The following is a 16,253-nucleotide window of genomic DNA, read 5'->3' on the forward strand; positions in this document are numbered from 1 at the left end:
AAAAAAAAAAAAAAGAAGCCCATATACCTGATCTCAGTTCCGTTGCTCTCAACGTTGTCATAGACAAAGACCTGATGTAGAAGCATTAGATATAATTATCGTTTTATTAGGTTTCACACCAATTTGTATTCGTCTAGGAGATTTATTTGGATCAAAAGAGCCCCCAACTTCAACAATCCACCAGTAGCGATAGCCCTAGAAGAAGCTATTTGAATCATCCCTCAGACATCTTATTTGCATCTTCCACCATCCCACTTTGGGCATAGCTTGAAAAACTTTCATTCCCACTGCATATTTCAGGGGTTGATGGGGGCACTAGTTGAGCAAAGAGGGCAGTCATCTAGGTTTTAAATACAATATTTCCTTTCTTTTTGTCATTTTTTTTATATGGATACAGGGATGTATCTGAACCTACGTTGGGCTACTTGGCAAGCTTGCATATTCTAACTTGTTCTGTGTCACTGTTGGTGGGCCTTTCCTGTAGTCTCTCTTGCATCATGTAACATGTTTTCTTTTTTTTGTCAGGTGGGCCTTTCCTGTTGTCTCTCTCCCAAACATACACAGATTCAAATTTCATAAGCAGGAAGCAACATATTCTAATTTTTTTTCTCTGATTTGTTACCTCATTCTATCAACTTCTTTTTTTTTTGTTTTTAACCATTTAGTTACCACTGGATGCCTTATGGTCTTTCACAGTTTCACTATCATTAATGATCCACATTCTTAAATGTTTATGCTCTTGTTTTTTTTTTTTCTCAATGCAATTGCAAGTTGGAGGAAACAAACAAAATTTTGCCCGAGTAACTTGCTTGCATTTAGTTGTAGCCCTCTGAATAAAATTATCAATTGACATCTAAATAATTTATAATTTTTGCGCAAACAAGGCCCAGAGTTGATGTTTGATTACGATGTTGCTTGAATGTACTTTTCCCTACTTCACTTGAATATCGTCAATGTAAACCTTGACTCTGCAGGTACGATGTTGCTAAATTTGTCACCCACAGAGTTCTTCCTTCGGGCGAAACTGTAAGGATCATCTCTCTCTTGCTCTCTCCTCTTTGCTACCTATTAGAAAAATATCAAAGAATGGAGAAGCCGAAGAAGGCAGATACAATTTTTCAAAAGGAAACCTTCAATAAATAGTACCCATCCCTTTCACAAATGCACTCCCATTTTTTCCTATTCAAAAGGGGTTTTGGGGGGGAGGGGAGAGGGGAGAGAAAGGGGATTCCCATTTGAAAAATGTTCTAATCCCCTTGATGCCTTGAGATGAAGAATACCCCTAGACTGATTGCATCATCCTTTGTTTTCACTCTCTTTTCCACCTTAAGCAAATAAGTGTTGCACAGATGTCCAGATTTCTTCAGCTAATATGAGGATGGGATTTGTAACAAGCAGCTAAAATTATATAATCAATGCAGCAGATATGGGAAACCTCTTCCATGACATCTTTTCGTTTTCTTTTTTTGTGCCAAGCTTAATTGGTAGAGATTCAGATCCTACACTGGCCTTATTACCTTGGAATTGAATAATAATATTCCACTTGCCATCTAGGGGCTTATTAGTGTGGGTGTTGGATATCCATATTGCTTTTGTAATTTGTACCATCATAATAGAGTACTCTAAATTTTTGGAGATTGTTTTTCAATATTCTGAGAGATTGGCTAAAATGAATGAAAAGTTCCATCTTGAAGGTAGATCATTTGTTATGGTTTCTAACAACCTATATGCATGAAATGAAACTCTTATCTATTTCAGGAAGTACGAGTAAGATTTATAGGATTTGGTGCTGAGGACGATGAGTGGGTTAATGTTAAGAAGGCGGTACGTGAGCGCTCTCTTCCTTTAGAGCCTTCAGAATGCCGTAAGGTCAAGGTTGGGGATCTTGTCCTTTGTTTCCAGGTAATTTAGTCTGAAGACTGATTTTCTTTTGAGATTTCTCCAATTTTTCCTTTCCTTGGCTCGCTATCATGTTCAGTTTTGTTCTTTGGGTGAATTTTCAGGAGAGAACAGATCAATCAATCTACTATGATGCACATGTTTCAAAAATCCAAAGGAGGTTACATGACATAAGGGGTTGCAGGTGCATCTTCTTGATTCGCTATGACCATGATAACATTGAGGTAAATTTATGATTTTATTCTATTTATTTCTTGATTATTCCTTTCTTTGTTTTGTTGTTGTTCTTGTTGCCATCTTAATGTGATTCCAAAAGCCAATTCTTGGTTGTGAAGACTCTATTGCTGCTTTAATTCTCTTATTTTCATCCCGCCATTGTGCCAGGAAAGTGTTCGTTTAAGGAGATTGTGTCGCCGGCCATCATATTATGATCCACCAGGGAATGCTTGAACTCTTTCTTAATCTATCGTCCTGCGTACTGTCTTCATGCCCTTGATAGATATTTTTTTTGGTAAGAATGCCCTTGATAGATAAAAGGGGGCTTAGACATTGGAGTTTGTTGGACAGAATTGAAATTTTGAACTCCACTGTATTGTAAAGTTTCAATTGAAAGAACGAAAAGGAAAATGTGAAAGGAAGCTTTCATCTGTTACATGAGATAGTTTGTAGTAGAGAATGCCCTGTATTGCCTAGTGTGTGTGTGTTTTTTTTTTCTTTTAATCTTTGTGCAAGAATCTCCAAATGCAGTTTGCTGTTCTCAACTGGTGTTCAATGCTGCAAAATGCAAAGACTTATTATACCACTTCTTTTTGGGTTAATCCCATGTTTTATGGGGTTGGGTTAATTTGTGTGCTTTAGCAGGCAAGTGTTCTTGTTAAGAAGAGCCACAGCCCTTCCTATTTACAATTTTCGTGGAAGTTTTAGTCCTTTAATATGAATAACCCTAAGGGGGTAATTGAGTTGGCAATAAACCTTCGCCTAAAGCGTGTGGTCACTTTGACTCCTCTTACTTTAGTGTCCTTCACTGTATTTGATGAAAGTCAAATGGTTCTCATTCAACCTTGGTATGATTTGGTCCATGCAATTATGGGGTCAGTATATGTCCAATTCGGTCTATGTGGTTAAGGGGCTAGTATGGGTCCAGGGGACTATTTAGGCTGTGTTTGGTATGCAATCTCATAATAGACATTGAAACCCAATTCTTCTCTATTTTCTTGCTTCAAAATGCATTCTAGACCTAGAATTTATTCTGAGAATGCATACTAAACACAACCTTGGAGTTTGGCTTGCGAGTGAGGCTTTGAATCACCCAATGAGTTGCCTTCGACTGAAGAATCTTGATATGTTTTTGAAATATTAATGTAATCCTTCCATTCTCCAGAAGATACGGGAACTAAAAATACCAGGAAGAAAGTCCATAGATTATGAGTCATAAAATTTATTTAGTGGTCCATCAAAGGGTTCCAAATCCATTCTCATTTATCAAATCATCAATCCACAGAATGCAAAATGTATTGAAAAGACTTAGGTTGTTTTTGGTGGTCATTCAGAAACGATGGTTCGTGTTAAAAACAGAATTTTTAGTTTTTATGTCATAATGCCGTTTTAAAATGAAAAAATGGAGTTTGGTGAACCTGTTTCAGAAACGATTACCATAGTTTTCACTTTTTTGGTATTTGGAATGAAATGAGATTGTTCTATCATTCCATTATTTTGCATTTCTAGTGTTTTTTTTTCCTTTTCATTCCAAAGAAAAGAAAAAACACCAAGTTGACACCAAATGCTTTATTCCATTTTTTTTGTTCCCATAGAATAGAAAAATAGTAGAAACGTTTTTCTGGATGACTATCAAACGCAGCCTTACTAGTCAAAGCACATTGGAAACATATTTCCAAATTTTCAAATTTTCTTTCGTCGATAATTTTACATAATTTAGAAGGATAGAAATTTCCTCCAAGACCATTTAGAATTTTTTTTTTCTTACTATATACCTTTAGAATCACATGGCATGTCAAATGGAGCTGAAATTGGTCGAGTGGGAAAATTAACGCTGCATTTGGTATGCATTATTGAAATGCATTTTCAGTCGATAATGCATTTTAAAGAATCATACCAAATGCAATGATTTTCAAGAATGCATGCATGCGAAAAGCAGCCATGAGTCTCCCACCAATGAGAGTCTGCGCATAAGCTTTAGAGAGAGAGAGAGAGAGAGAGAGAGAGAGAGAGAGAGAGAGAGAGAGAGAACTTGCTTAGGCGTCAAGCGGTGGCAACCGACCATTTTACAGGAGGAGGAGACACATTAGCTGACACTATCAAGGCAACGGTGCCCTACGTGTGTTACCCAAAACTTGATTTGCGTCGCAGGGGGTGGAGGAGAGCTGGCGACGCGGCGACATTGCGCGTTCTTCTTTTACTTCGCAGAAGAGCTTCTGTGGCGTGAAACAACAAAGCCACGTGTGAAGGCAAACGCAACACACTTTTACTCTCCATATTTGTTTTTTCCCGGGAGATATTGTTGTTCAGTTATTTCTTTTGGCGGGAAAAAAAAAGCACTTTCAGTTAGTTAACTCGTGAGCTATTTCTCCTTTGAATAGTGTAATAATCGAATTCGAAAGTTTTGAAATCCATTGAGATCGTTGGCTGCAACAGTTAATTCTGAATTCTGGGAACTACTACCTCGATTTATCCTTATTCGGTGCGGTTAGTTTTATGATCAAGAACTCAATATCAATGTCTTTTGCCGCTGAGTTAAAATTCTGAATTTTGGGAACTACTCGACTTATCATCATTCGGTGGGGTTGGTTTTATGTTTCTTAGAATTCAATATCTTAATATCAAGAATTCATGAAAGCCCATTTGTTTAATTTTACGTATTGTCTTGGCGTGCTTTTACATGACCCACCACAGTGTCCAAAGTCTACAAGTGTGAGCCAATAAGGACTGGATAACGATTATCTGTTCCTGATCGTGTCACCTGTCACGATGAAGATGCTAATTGCCGCAGTCCCATACTTCCTTACTAATCTATTTATGCGCGAGGTGTTACTCGAATTCAGAAGAGTGATATGTTCGTGAGTTCTGCAGATTCTGGAATTCTGGCGTTCGTTTTTGTAAGTTTTTTTTTTTTTTGGTAAATTCGTTCCAGTAGATTAGCCCTTTCTCTCGGTTCTTGCAATTTGTTGCCTGTATTATCTTTTTTTGATTTTATATCACATGCTATTATGCAGTTTCTGTCTGCATTTCGTATGCCTACATTGATGTTTATCTGTTTGTTTCCTCATCTGGGATTTTCTATTATTGTCTCAATTCCATTTCAATTCAATTATAAAACTTTCTCAAGTAGTTGTTTATGTAGAAGTGGTAGGGTATATGTTTGAACTTTGAATAGATATCATGGTAAATTATGCTTCGTATTGCAGAGTTTCTCAAGCATTTTTTGGTGATTTTGACCAAATAGCCTCCAATGTGACTGTTCCAGCCTGACTAACAAAGTACTTTACCATTGTTGAATTGTTCTTTTAAAATCTGTGTTTGCGTATCACAGATATTGTGGGTTTTGGTGTGGTACTCTAATTTGCTATTCATAATCTGTTGTTTCAGGCCTCAAGGGATGTATCATGATACTGTGTGTTTTTTTTTTTTTTTTTTAAAATCTATAAATAGATGGTCACCTCCAGTTATTCACAATTGTCAAAGTTCAACATAAGAGTGCTACTTACTGGATATTCCACTTTCTGCTTTTGATTGTAGGAAACACTTTAACGGGGATAAGATGGAGCAGAACCAGGGTCGATAGCCAATGCTGTGGATTCTGCAAAAGAAGACTATGTGGAAACCTTCTTTCCTGTGAATTCACTGAACAACTTATGTATCCTTGAAGATAGAATACCACCATGCAGAGATTAGACAGATCTGTTATCTCCCTTCCATGTCATGTATGATCCTTTCTGTTTGTATTCTGCTTATTAATGCACACAAAAATTCTGGAATATTGGTTTTTTTACTTTGGTCCATGACCTTGACATTGGACCTTGAATCTACATCATGATACTTTGATATGAATGATATGTGCTCCTTCCGTGGTTGTGTACTCCAAGCCTCTTCACAGGTTTGGCCCTTTTGAACGACTATTCAAAGTTGGAAATGCTTGTTATTGTGGATTATTCTGCTTCCCTTGCATAAATTTTCATTTCTAAACGATCCCAAGTTTATCTTCATAACCTATTTTCTTAAAAGAGCTCTATTCCATCTGTCTCGAGATGGACTGATCTAATAGTCATCTTGCATATCATGTAAAGAATCATCTTGTTTTATCTCAGGATTGGGGACATTTATGGGAAATTCATATATTGAAGGGGAAACATCTTGCACCCCTTCAACACTAAGTCTTCTACTTATATTTTCTTTATAGACGTATGTTTTTATCCCACACCTTGGAAGACATGGAAATGAAAAATGCATGCAGTGAGACAAAAATGTTTCAAACTTTTAACTGAGAAGGATGTTCACATCATATTTATTTCTTCAGTGTTTACATGGTTAATTTTTTTCCCTTTTTTTTTTTTTTTTTTTTTTTTGGGAGGGGTGGTGGTAAGAACAAATCCTGGAATCACTCGCTTTCTTGAGTGATGCTGTGGCCACTTCTTTCTTAATTTATGATTTGATTTAGGCCTGGACTGCAATTCATGTGAATCGTCTGACATAAGCCATCTTACCAGGTTTACTGTGATGCTGTGAGGCCCACTAGTTTTCATTCTGAAAATCTTTCCTTTTGCTCATCAATGGAGGATTTAGTTGCTTGTCTTTGGACCTTGGCTTCAGATATAAGCCACCGATTCATTCACTTTATAGGTGATTCTTTTATTTTGCTTTGCTTTTACATACCATATGTGATTATGTGTATTTGTTTCTGATGTAATCACTTTATAAATCCTTTGGTTTTTGTATTATATAGCATGATGGTTGTGTTTGGGATTAATAATGTTATTGCAGAGTATCTCGTGTTCAGAGATGGGTATGGATGCTCACTTGATGCAACAATCTCATCTTCTGGGCGGTATTCAAGATCTTCAGGGAGCGGCATTTTAGAATCAATTTTCCATGATTGTCCAAGACCTTCTGAGCCTTCTGAGACTGGTACAAGCGTCCGAAATTATGAAAGAAGGGTGTCAGACTTAGAAGAACACTTGCCTGTAAATTGTGTTGAAGTTGTAGAAACCAACCACAGCTTTTGGACTGTCCCTTCTTTTTTCCAAGGGTTTGATCCTCTTCTCATTTTCTCCTTTTTAACAGTATTCTTCAGTTCAATAATTCAATACTGCAGTTATAATTAATTTTGGTTATCAGTTTGCGCTTGCTCCCGTTGCACTTTTTTCTGATGATGTCATCATGAATATGTTGATTACTTTAGGGTGAAAAAAAAATATATATATAAACAGAGGAACCTGAGATGATATCATTGATTAATGGAGGCTACGGCCTTCTGTTCTTGGTAGCCTCAAACTTATCAGGTCTAGTGAGACTAAGTTGTTGAAATTTTCCATTTAAATCTCTCTCGACTATTTGATTTGACTTTATTTCCTTTGATAGTAGGAAACATTCTGTAGATCAGATGGTTAAAGATTGTCCATGATGCTGGTTTCTTGTCCTGGAGATCTCCTAGATTTTGTCTGCTCAACATATATCATGCATCTATATCTTGTCTTAAACGATGATGTTTCTATGAAGACACAATATGCTCTAGTATATCCAGAAAAGGGCATGTGCCCATATAAATGTTCTCTACCTTAATTTTGTCATCATCTAATATAAACCAATTCAATATTTTTTTTACTCTTAGATGCCAAACCACACTTATGGTCTAGATCTGAACAGGCTCCTGTTGAATGCTTGAAACCTCTTATGTATAGAAACACAAATTACCTGGAGATGGAACCAATCACCATCTGCCACATTTTTCATGAAGGCAATAATGCTCTGGGTTATTGAATCCAAACATTCTGTAAGGACAAATGGAAGAAGTTTATTTATTTCAGTTACATGTCTTTCATCTGTTCCTAGGGTTGTGTTATGGTTGACTCATCTATGTGCAGGTTTATGCATTCATTATTTGATCTCAGACTAGCCTGGAGATTGGCCTTGACTTGTTGGAGAAGTCCCTTCCTTCATATTAGACATGTTCAAATTCGAGTCCATAGGTAAAAAGGGGAAAAAAGAGGAAAAAAGTATTGTATTTTGGTGCTGAAGCGTTCCTTAAAATATTTTTATATCACTTAATTCTCTTGAGACATAAAGCATTTTTGGTTTGGCCAGTTTAATATCTCGACTGCAGAGGACGCTACATGGATCTTCCAGTGATATTGGATGGCTGCAAAGGGTTCCCGGAGTACCACTTGTTAAGGATGGTACAACCAGATTCATGGAACTGCTTGAAGGCATAAGGTACCATTCTAATCTGATGTCTATTTATTCATTTAACATTTGACCCCTGAGTTCCATTATCTTGGTTCCTACCTTTTGATTTTCTAGACTCTTCCACATTCATGAAGTATTCCCCTGGGTTTCTTATTTTTTCTTATTAAAATCTGATCTGTTAGCCAAAAAAGAAGTATTCCCCTGGTTTCGAACTCTGCACTGGAAGAAGCTATGATTTTTTTATTTTTTTGGATTGGAAGAAACTAGATGTGATATGTCATGAAATCTTCGTCCATAGAATAGCTTTCTTATCCTCTTAAAGGTTTGACAATAGTAGATTCCTCCTAAATGATCTGCAACTTCAATATGCCCTAACTGCTATTATTGCAAGTTCTGGATAAGGTGAAACATACTTCATTTGAGCTCCTTTTGACTTGAGAGAAAAAAAGAAGGTGACATTAGGTAAACATGAAAACAAATTTAGTGGTTCCTTCTCAAGCCTACTCCACAAGTGGATCAAACAAATCAATTAACATATAACCAGTTCATATGGGATGTGGGTTGGGTAGGCTGGAATGGTTCAACATTGGGTCCGGTTTTAAAATTCATCCTTCAGAATAACAGGGATATCCTTCTGCGATATAGAATTGGCATCTTTCCCCACTCAAGTTAATATGAAGCTGATGTAGGATCTGTTTTAGTGTAAAGGTGTGTGAGAATATGGGAAGTTTCAGTTATGGTAGTGCCATGGCTGGTTGTTATTAGGGATGTTTTAGTAAAGAAAATTCTGTACTAAGGGCAAATAAAGTGGCCAGCTGGGTTGTAGAGGTGTTAGGTTGGCTCAGCAAGGGTATAGAGGCTCGTTGAGAAATTGGGTGACAAAATAAGTCTTAGGTTGTTATTTTAAGAAACAAAAGTGAGTTACATGACAAGAGTTTGAATTCACACCAGGATTTATAGGACTCAATTTTAGAAGAAAGTATCCCATCTTCATTAGGATTTGAGAGAAATCTCAAAACACTGCAAAGAATTTGAATAAGAAAATATGTGAAAGGGTATACAAGACTTACAAGTAGAGTGTTGGTTTTCTCCTTTCCCACTTCAATTTGAACTTCAAAACTAGAAACTACCTCCCATTTGAAAAGTAAACAACAACTAGGTGCATGTTTGGGTAAGCTTCTAGAGTTTCTGCTTGTAAGCTTCCAGAAACCAGCTGCTGGGAACAATAAGACTAAAGGCCTATACAACTGAATTTGTTGGTTTGGAATCTTTACATCCTAAATAGCGAGAAGCCAAAAATTTTGGAGGTGGGATTATGAGCTTTTGGCACCGGAGGTTGTAAAAATTCCATATGGACAAATTCATTAGGATCCCTTTTTGGCTCCCTAGAAACCAGGTTCTAGGAATCCCAAAATAAAAAGTTAATAAGCTTACTTTAATATGCCCTAGGTCCAAAATACCCAATTCTAGAATAGACTTCACTCAAATAGAACCCAAAAAAATAGAAGATACATGACTTACACATCCCAAAACAGAAATTATAAACCCAAAATTAAAAAAGAAGAAAAAAAAAGGGCCAACCAATCCAGAGTCTGGACAACCCCAGAACTCTTCTCTTTGATCCCATGTGGATCCCATGCGCTGGTGAAGCTCCCTTTGGGCTAGACGTTGTCATCCCATTTCCAAATTAATGCTTGGTCTGTACTTGGACTATTTTTCTCTTTCCTGTTCTATCGTAAACTCTTAAGGGCTGGAATGGATACATTTCAGGCACACATTTAACGGATTTAAGACTTGAGACCTTTCATGCACCAGGGAAATCTGCTTGGCCATGTATTACAACCATGATGTATCTACGGGATGATAAGTAAATCCGGAAGCATGGTAGAGAAATTAAGCATGAGTGAAAGAGCTTACGTTTCCTTTGTCTAAGACAGGGGCCTTTTAAAACTCTTTTTTCCATGATAATACTTCTTATTCTATATGGTTTCTTCTTGGTCGGATGGTGTCTACCTATTTAACCACTTGGTTGCATTTTGGCTCTTTTTCCTTCACAAAATTTGCCTATTCAGAAAAGGAAGCCCTTCTCCTATTGTACTGTGAAGTAGGGCTATCTTTATTTTATTTTATTTTAGGGAAGAGGGTGATATCATAGCAAGGAAAATTCTTTTTGTGACAAAGTTCTGGTCACTAGCGATACACAAGACTATGTTAAAAAGGATTTGTGACTTCATTGGCATTTGTAGCTTGGCAAACTACTCATCACACCACATTATCTAAATGTGGCTTTGATTCTCAAAATTTATGAGGTTTCCATCATGACAGTCCTCTGGGTAAAGCCTTTTTGCTCTATTGCTGAAGTGGATGCTGCTATCTTGAGATATACTTAAGACAATGTAGAGATGGCTGTGTGTGGCTGACCATAGTGATGGCTGTGTGAGGATGAGTGCTGCTAGATGAGAATGCAGCAATACCCATGTCCCAAAGAAACCTCATCAACCTGTACCTGTGGCACAAGTTGTTCTGGTGCCTTACCCAGTTCATTGTGAGGTCTCAGAAATGGAGATACTTGTCATCCATAGTGAGATGCACAAAGAGAGCATGTGCTTGTCATGCAGGAGCTATGACTCCTCTTGATTATACGCCTCAGCTCTGTTCTGCATTTTATCTCTGCATTTGGGGTTTGGACCACTTCATTATTATCCTGTGTACGACATGTGTACTTGATTTCAGTTCTGCACTTCAGCCTCTTCTCTCTTTTCTGTTTCCTTGACCCAAAGTATTGGTGATTTTGTGGTAGACAACTCGGGCTTAGGCTCCCAACATAATTTTTTCTGAGAAACCATGATCTCTCAGATAAAAAATTAGGTCCTTCTATATCCAGGAGAGTTAGTGAAATTAGATTCTGCTTCTCTGAATCTCAAATACCTTTACTGATGTTTCTGAGAAAAGAAAGATTATGGTTTAGGGAGAGGGAATTCCTGGCAGACTTTATTTTTTAAACTTTGGTGATTTACACATTATCTGAATATATTTTGCTGTCCATAAGTCATTAATTGATTGCTTTCATTTGTGTTGTTACAACTCAGCAAAAATTGGTTATGTATATTCTTCTGAATTGATTCAAGATACTAAAACTAATTGCTTTTTGTTTTCTGTTGGTTTTGCCTCAAGAAATGGCGAGCACACTCTACCTAACTCATTTGTATATTTGCTTATTCCAGGTGAGGAGATTTCTCCCATGACTATTTATTGTGTGGCTTTTTGTTATTCAACTCGACTTCTGAAAGGTCAATGATCCTTGTGTTTTTTAATGTGGTTATCAGGTCTGTTTAGCAACCATAGTCCCTTGTATTTTGTGAGCACAAAAAGGTTTTTCTCGAAGATGGGTCTTGCTTGTCATATTGCAAAGATTCATAGTGAGGTGAAGATAATTACTTTTATGCTAGACTACTAGGACTGAACTGGTACATAATGAGAAGTGAGAAGCCTGGCAACAAGTTCTGCATTTATACTTTTCTTTATGAAAATTAACAATCATCTAACCATTTTTAACATTTTGTTTTGTTATTTGTTAATTTTTCATTTGCAGGCATCAGTTGAGCACAATGCCTGGGAACTGAAGCAATACATCGAAGAACTTTATTGGGGGTCTGGGAAGCGCATTTTACTGCTTGGGCACAGTAAGGGTGGGGTAGATGCTGCTGCTGCTTTGTCAATTTATTGGTCTGCCTTGGAGGACAAAGTTGCTGGTTTGGCACTGGTACAATGTCCATATGGAGGCACCCCAATTGCTTCTGATATTCTTCGAGAAGGACAGATTGCTGACAAGGAAGTGAGGAGGACCATGGAGCTCTTGCTCTGCAAGCTGATCAAGGTTTTCCCATCACTTTGGTATTAAAACATAGTTGAACCTTAACACGACATCACCATAAAATGGCATGAAAGCATAATAAAATTTGACCCATAACAAAATTGAAACACAAGAAAAATAAAAAACTTTGATATGAACTTTTTCAACTTAATGGTTTGGATAAAAAAAATGTAAGCAGAAAAGGATGCATGAATATTTACTTTTATAAGCAAAGCCATGAAAACATTTAGTTACATCTAACACACATGAATTGACATAAAAAATTCTTATCACAGTTCCTATCTAAAGGGCTCTTCCTAAAATATTATTATCTGTTCCAAATAAAAGGAAGACAAAAACTGACAAAAGAAAATAAAAGTTTCTTTTTCACAGATAGTTTAATATTTGCACAAATCTTAGTTTAATATTAGCACAAATATTTCAAATGTAATGACATATATCACCTGACTTATCAGACCAAAATTTACCGTTAGAAATACCTCTTCATCTAATTATGGTTGGTGGTGGCAAGTCCTTTTGACCAAGTTCTTCCAAGTGTAAATGGTGAGTGTAGGAAGTGTGTTTCTTTTTTCTCTGATAATCAAGCACTTTCCTCCCTCAAGTGTTAAGTTTTAAACCAACATAGAGCATTTAAACTTCAAATCTTTTTTTTTTTCTTTTAAGAAACAAAATATGCAAGCAATGCATATTAAATTAATATATATATATATATATATATACATATAGAATGCGTGGATGTTGATTTGGCAAGGTGGGCTGGTTCATGAATCACTGGTTTGGGGGATCAGAGATTCAATAAGAACCTAAAAAAATTTAAATTGGTTTGGCCCTGTATGATTTTTGAAAATACAGTACTTGAAGGACTTGCTGGTTTCTATGGTTTCCATCCCTCATCATGCATTGAATCTAATAGAAAATGTTTTGGTGTGTAACTAGGTCAATCCCAGAACACCATGATTTAATGTGACACATGACAACTTGGTCAACTTTTTGACATATGTTAGAAGTTCACTGTTCCTCAGTCCCTTGGGCAACTTGTACAGATGCCCTTGGAACTGTCGTCAATCCTGGCTCAGTTTTGTTTTCAGAGTAATGAACCAAAAGTTTCTTTTGGATTCAAAAGAGCCTCATGAAAGTTTGGATGAGACGAGCATTGCATTTAATTTTTTTTGTCATGAAAATTGCAAAATAACTTCCATTGTAGGGTGATATTCGGGCATTAGAGGATATCACATATGAGAAGCGGAAAGACTTCATCATGAAGTACAAGCTACCAGAAAATGTCCCCCTTGTCTCCTTCCACTCCGAAGCAAGTGTGGCCCCAGGAGTCATTGCCATGATGTATCAAATAGGGCATGCGGAGCTTCCACGGTTTCCCTTTACAAGCTTTGGTGGTGGTGAGTCTAATTTTGTCCAAGTGAGCCGCAAGGTGCCTGTGGTAATCCCTCTTGCTGCTGCCATGGCTGTGTGCGCTCTGCACTTACGACTTCGATACGGAGAGAGGAGTGATGGATTAGTGACCCGCTGTGATGCTGAAGTTCCAGGATCTGTTGTTGTCCGACCAGACAGGAAGCTCAACCATGCCTGGATGGTTTACTCTTCACAGAAGAAAGATCCTTGTGAGCCTGATGCTCGAGAAATATGTGAGGCTTTATTGACTTTGCTTGTGGAGATTGGAAAGATGAAGAAAAATCTTAAGAGGTACCTTAACAACATCCAAAGTCAAATATAGTAATGAATTTTCAAATGATTGTTTTCCTTCTAGCTTCTGAATTTTGGGGTTTTTGGTTGCATTGCATCTGATCTGTGTCTCAATTTTCCCTGATATGGGTTCTCATATGATTACCTCGAGCAGGACAATACCATTTAGGTTGGCAGCATAATCATGACAGAGATACTGTATGGCTGCTCAAAATGAACGGGAACTATTCCATTCTCAAGATTAGTGTTGGTTTGTGTGCGGACATGACATTTGGGAGAAGCAATTGGCTGAAATATGAACAGTTTGAATTATGCAGACGCTTAGCAAGACACAGCAGTAGCTTGTCTAGTCAACAATCAGAGTCAAACAATCAAAGCATGTTTCTTCATGCTCAAGAAGCTTCTAATTCTGATACACCAAAACTGTGTTCCATTGATATTGGTGTAAATTCATGTTTTGTATTTGGCTGTCTAGAATTCACCTGCAGCTGTGGCAATGAGGATTTCAATCTGTTTGAATTCTTAATGCAAGGGATTTTTCTCTACGTCTGGATAAATACCTGGATTTGTTTGTTAATTGATGCTTTCTTTGTGCAATATTCTGGGAACTAACTGTAATATCAGCTTTCTTGGCTAACATGTTGAGGTGAGGACATTTTCTTTAATAGAATCTCTTGACACTCACTGAAGTTGGAGACTTTGTAGTAGTATTCAGGAATTTCATGATCGACTCCTGTAACTTCATGTCCTGACTAGCTCTGGAATGTGAGTTTCAGAGATAGCTTTGCAAGTCATATTCAAGTGAAGGGAATAACATCATAGATGTCCTGATCAATTCCAGGTTTTGAATGTTAAAAGACCAAAATACTTTTCCTTAACACCTCAAGGTAGTATCATAGGATTATGCTGAAATATGCATTCTAGTTGATCACAGCTCACATTATTAGAAGAAACATTGATTCTTTCCATTGGAACAAATGATTTGATCTGCGTTAGTGTCATTATCTGATCTTCTGGATAGTCCTTCGCAGATGCAATCCTGGTTTGAAGCTTTCTGGTCTATTGGACTTGTAAAACCCACCAAAGATAAGCAGTACCAGTGAACCAGACACAGCAATAATTGAAGAAGTTCCAACAAAGATAAGGCACCTAAACCAAAACACAAGCCTCTCTAGACCATACCAAGTATATGATGTAACCTTGCCATCTCTGTTACAGGACGCTTTAAATTATGTTCCACATTCATCTCACATCTGTGTCACACTTCATGTAAGCCATTGAAAGATGCAGGAAATGGAATCTATGCTGAAACCCAAATTGTATCCTTTGCTATGTCCTTCTAAAACATAGCTTACCATTCATGTTCTTCAAATACATTTTCTAAACCTTACCTGATTCTAATGTTTGGAGGCAGTTACTTGCTGAGTGGATTGTTAGCCCACCTTAGATTCAAAGAGAAAATAGTAGGTCCAAGGATATTTAACTCTAGGTTGAATAGGTCCTGCCAATTTTGATCTTGGACCAGATTGGAATTGGTCAGAATCAATTGGCATTGGTCTTAAAAACCCTAGAATTGGCCCCCTTCAGATCTGAAAACCTAATAGTCCAGTCCCAAAAACTCTAGAATTGGCTGTTCCGGACCATTCTAAACCACTATCAGCCATGATTGATTACTATCAAAATAAGACGATTTGAATAGAATCCAATCCCAAATTTTGAAACAGAGAATAGATCAAATGAACTAGCTTTTCCCTGGAAAAAAAATGGAAAAATATCATTTCAATTCGACTACTTATTTCTCAAAATTCCCTCTCAAAATGCTTCATGCAGCCGCTGCATCGATGCAATGAGTATCAGGTAGTTGGGAACCCCTTGAGGCGTGTGTCTAAATGCTTTCAACAGTTCAATGTCACTACACCTCACCGCTAGCTGCAGAGGATGTAGACTCCAATCGAACCAACTGATTTGGATTGAAATTAGTCGATTCTGACCCAATTCCAGCCGATTCTTTGTCTTTCTCCAGCAAATTATTCATTTTCATATTTGATTTCGTCTTAAAACCAAATTTTGACCGTTAAAATTCTCCGAAATTCCACTAAAATCAAATCAAATTTAAAAAAAAAAAAAAGAAAAAAAAAAAGAAAAAGAAAAAGGGTACAGTAGTCTAGCTCACGTGCTAGTCGTGAAAGCAGTTAGGTCAGAGATGGTTGGACAACTTTAGACTAACGGAACCTATGACGGGCTAAATGTATAGGGTACATGATATGACCCTTTTGCCCTCCATTATCCCTTCTACCTTACAAGCATTAGGGGTAAAATAGGGTAAAAAGAAACCATCTTCTGCCACTCAGAAGAAACGCCA

General features: G+C 37.2%; 2 protein-coding genes across 6 annotated transcripts in view; both read left to right on the forward strand.

The window, feature by feature from the left end:
* LOC122075662 (protein SAWADEE HOMEODOMAIN HOMOLOG 1) overlaps positions 1-2,591 on the forward strand; it is a 7,643-nt gene extending 5,052 nt beyond the window's left edge. The window contains exons 7-10 of the mRNA XM_042640779.1: positions 975-1,026; positions 1,759-1,902; positions 2,004-2,123; positions 2,284-2,591. Of these exons, the coding sequence (XP_042496713.1) occupies positions 975-1,026; positions 1,759-1,902; positions 2,004-2,123; positions 2,284-2,349 (382 nt within the window). The 3' untranslated portion in view covers positions 2,350-2,591. The remainder of the gene's footprint in view (positions 1-974; positions 1,027-1,758; positions 1,903-2,003; positions 2,124-2,283) is intronic.
* A 1,534-nt stretch (positions 2,592-4,125) lies between these two features.
* On the forward strand, positions 4,126-14,472 carry LOC122075795. 5 transcript variants are annotated; one of them, XM_042640963.1, is made up of 12 exons: positions 4,127-4,694; positions 4,810-5,012; positions 5,653-6,010; positions 6,621-6,753; positions 6,895-7,159; positions 7,995-8,099; positions 8,215-8,343; positions 11,491-11,540; positions 11,643-11,740; positions 11,909-12,193; positions 13,395-13,891; positions 14,046-14,472. In XM_042640963.1, the coding sequence occupies exons 3-12, from the start codon at positions 5,960-5,962 to the stop codon at positions 14,071-14,073; spliced, it is 1,641 nt and encodes a 546-aa protein (XP_042496897.1). In that variant the 5' UTR covers positions 4,127-4,694; positions 4,810-5,012; positions 5,653-5,959; the 3' UTR covers positions 14,074-14,472. The 5 variants fall into 5 exon arrangements, with proteins under 5 accessions (XP_042496901.1, XP_042496897.1, XP_042496899.1 ...); XM_042640965.1 differs by having other exon boundaries at positions 4,127-4,602; XM_042640967.1 differs by having other exon boundaries at positions 4,126-5,012; positions 8,022-8,099.
* Positions 14,473-16,253: the final 1,781 nt, after the last annotated feature.

This window comes from Macadamia integrifolia, chromosome 4 (genome assembly GCF_013358625.1).
Source record: "Macadamia integrifolia cultivar HAES 741 chromosome 4, SCU_Mint_v3, whole genome shotgun sequence".
Classification (NCBI taxonomy): domain Eukaryota; kingdom Viridiplantae; phylum Streptophyta; class Magnoliopsida; order Proteales; family Proteaceae; genus Macadamia; species Macadamia integrifolia.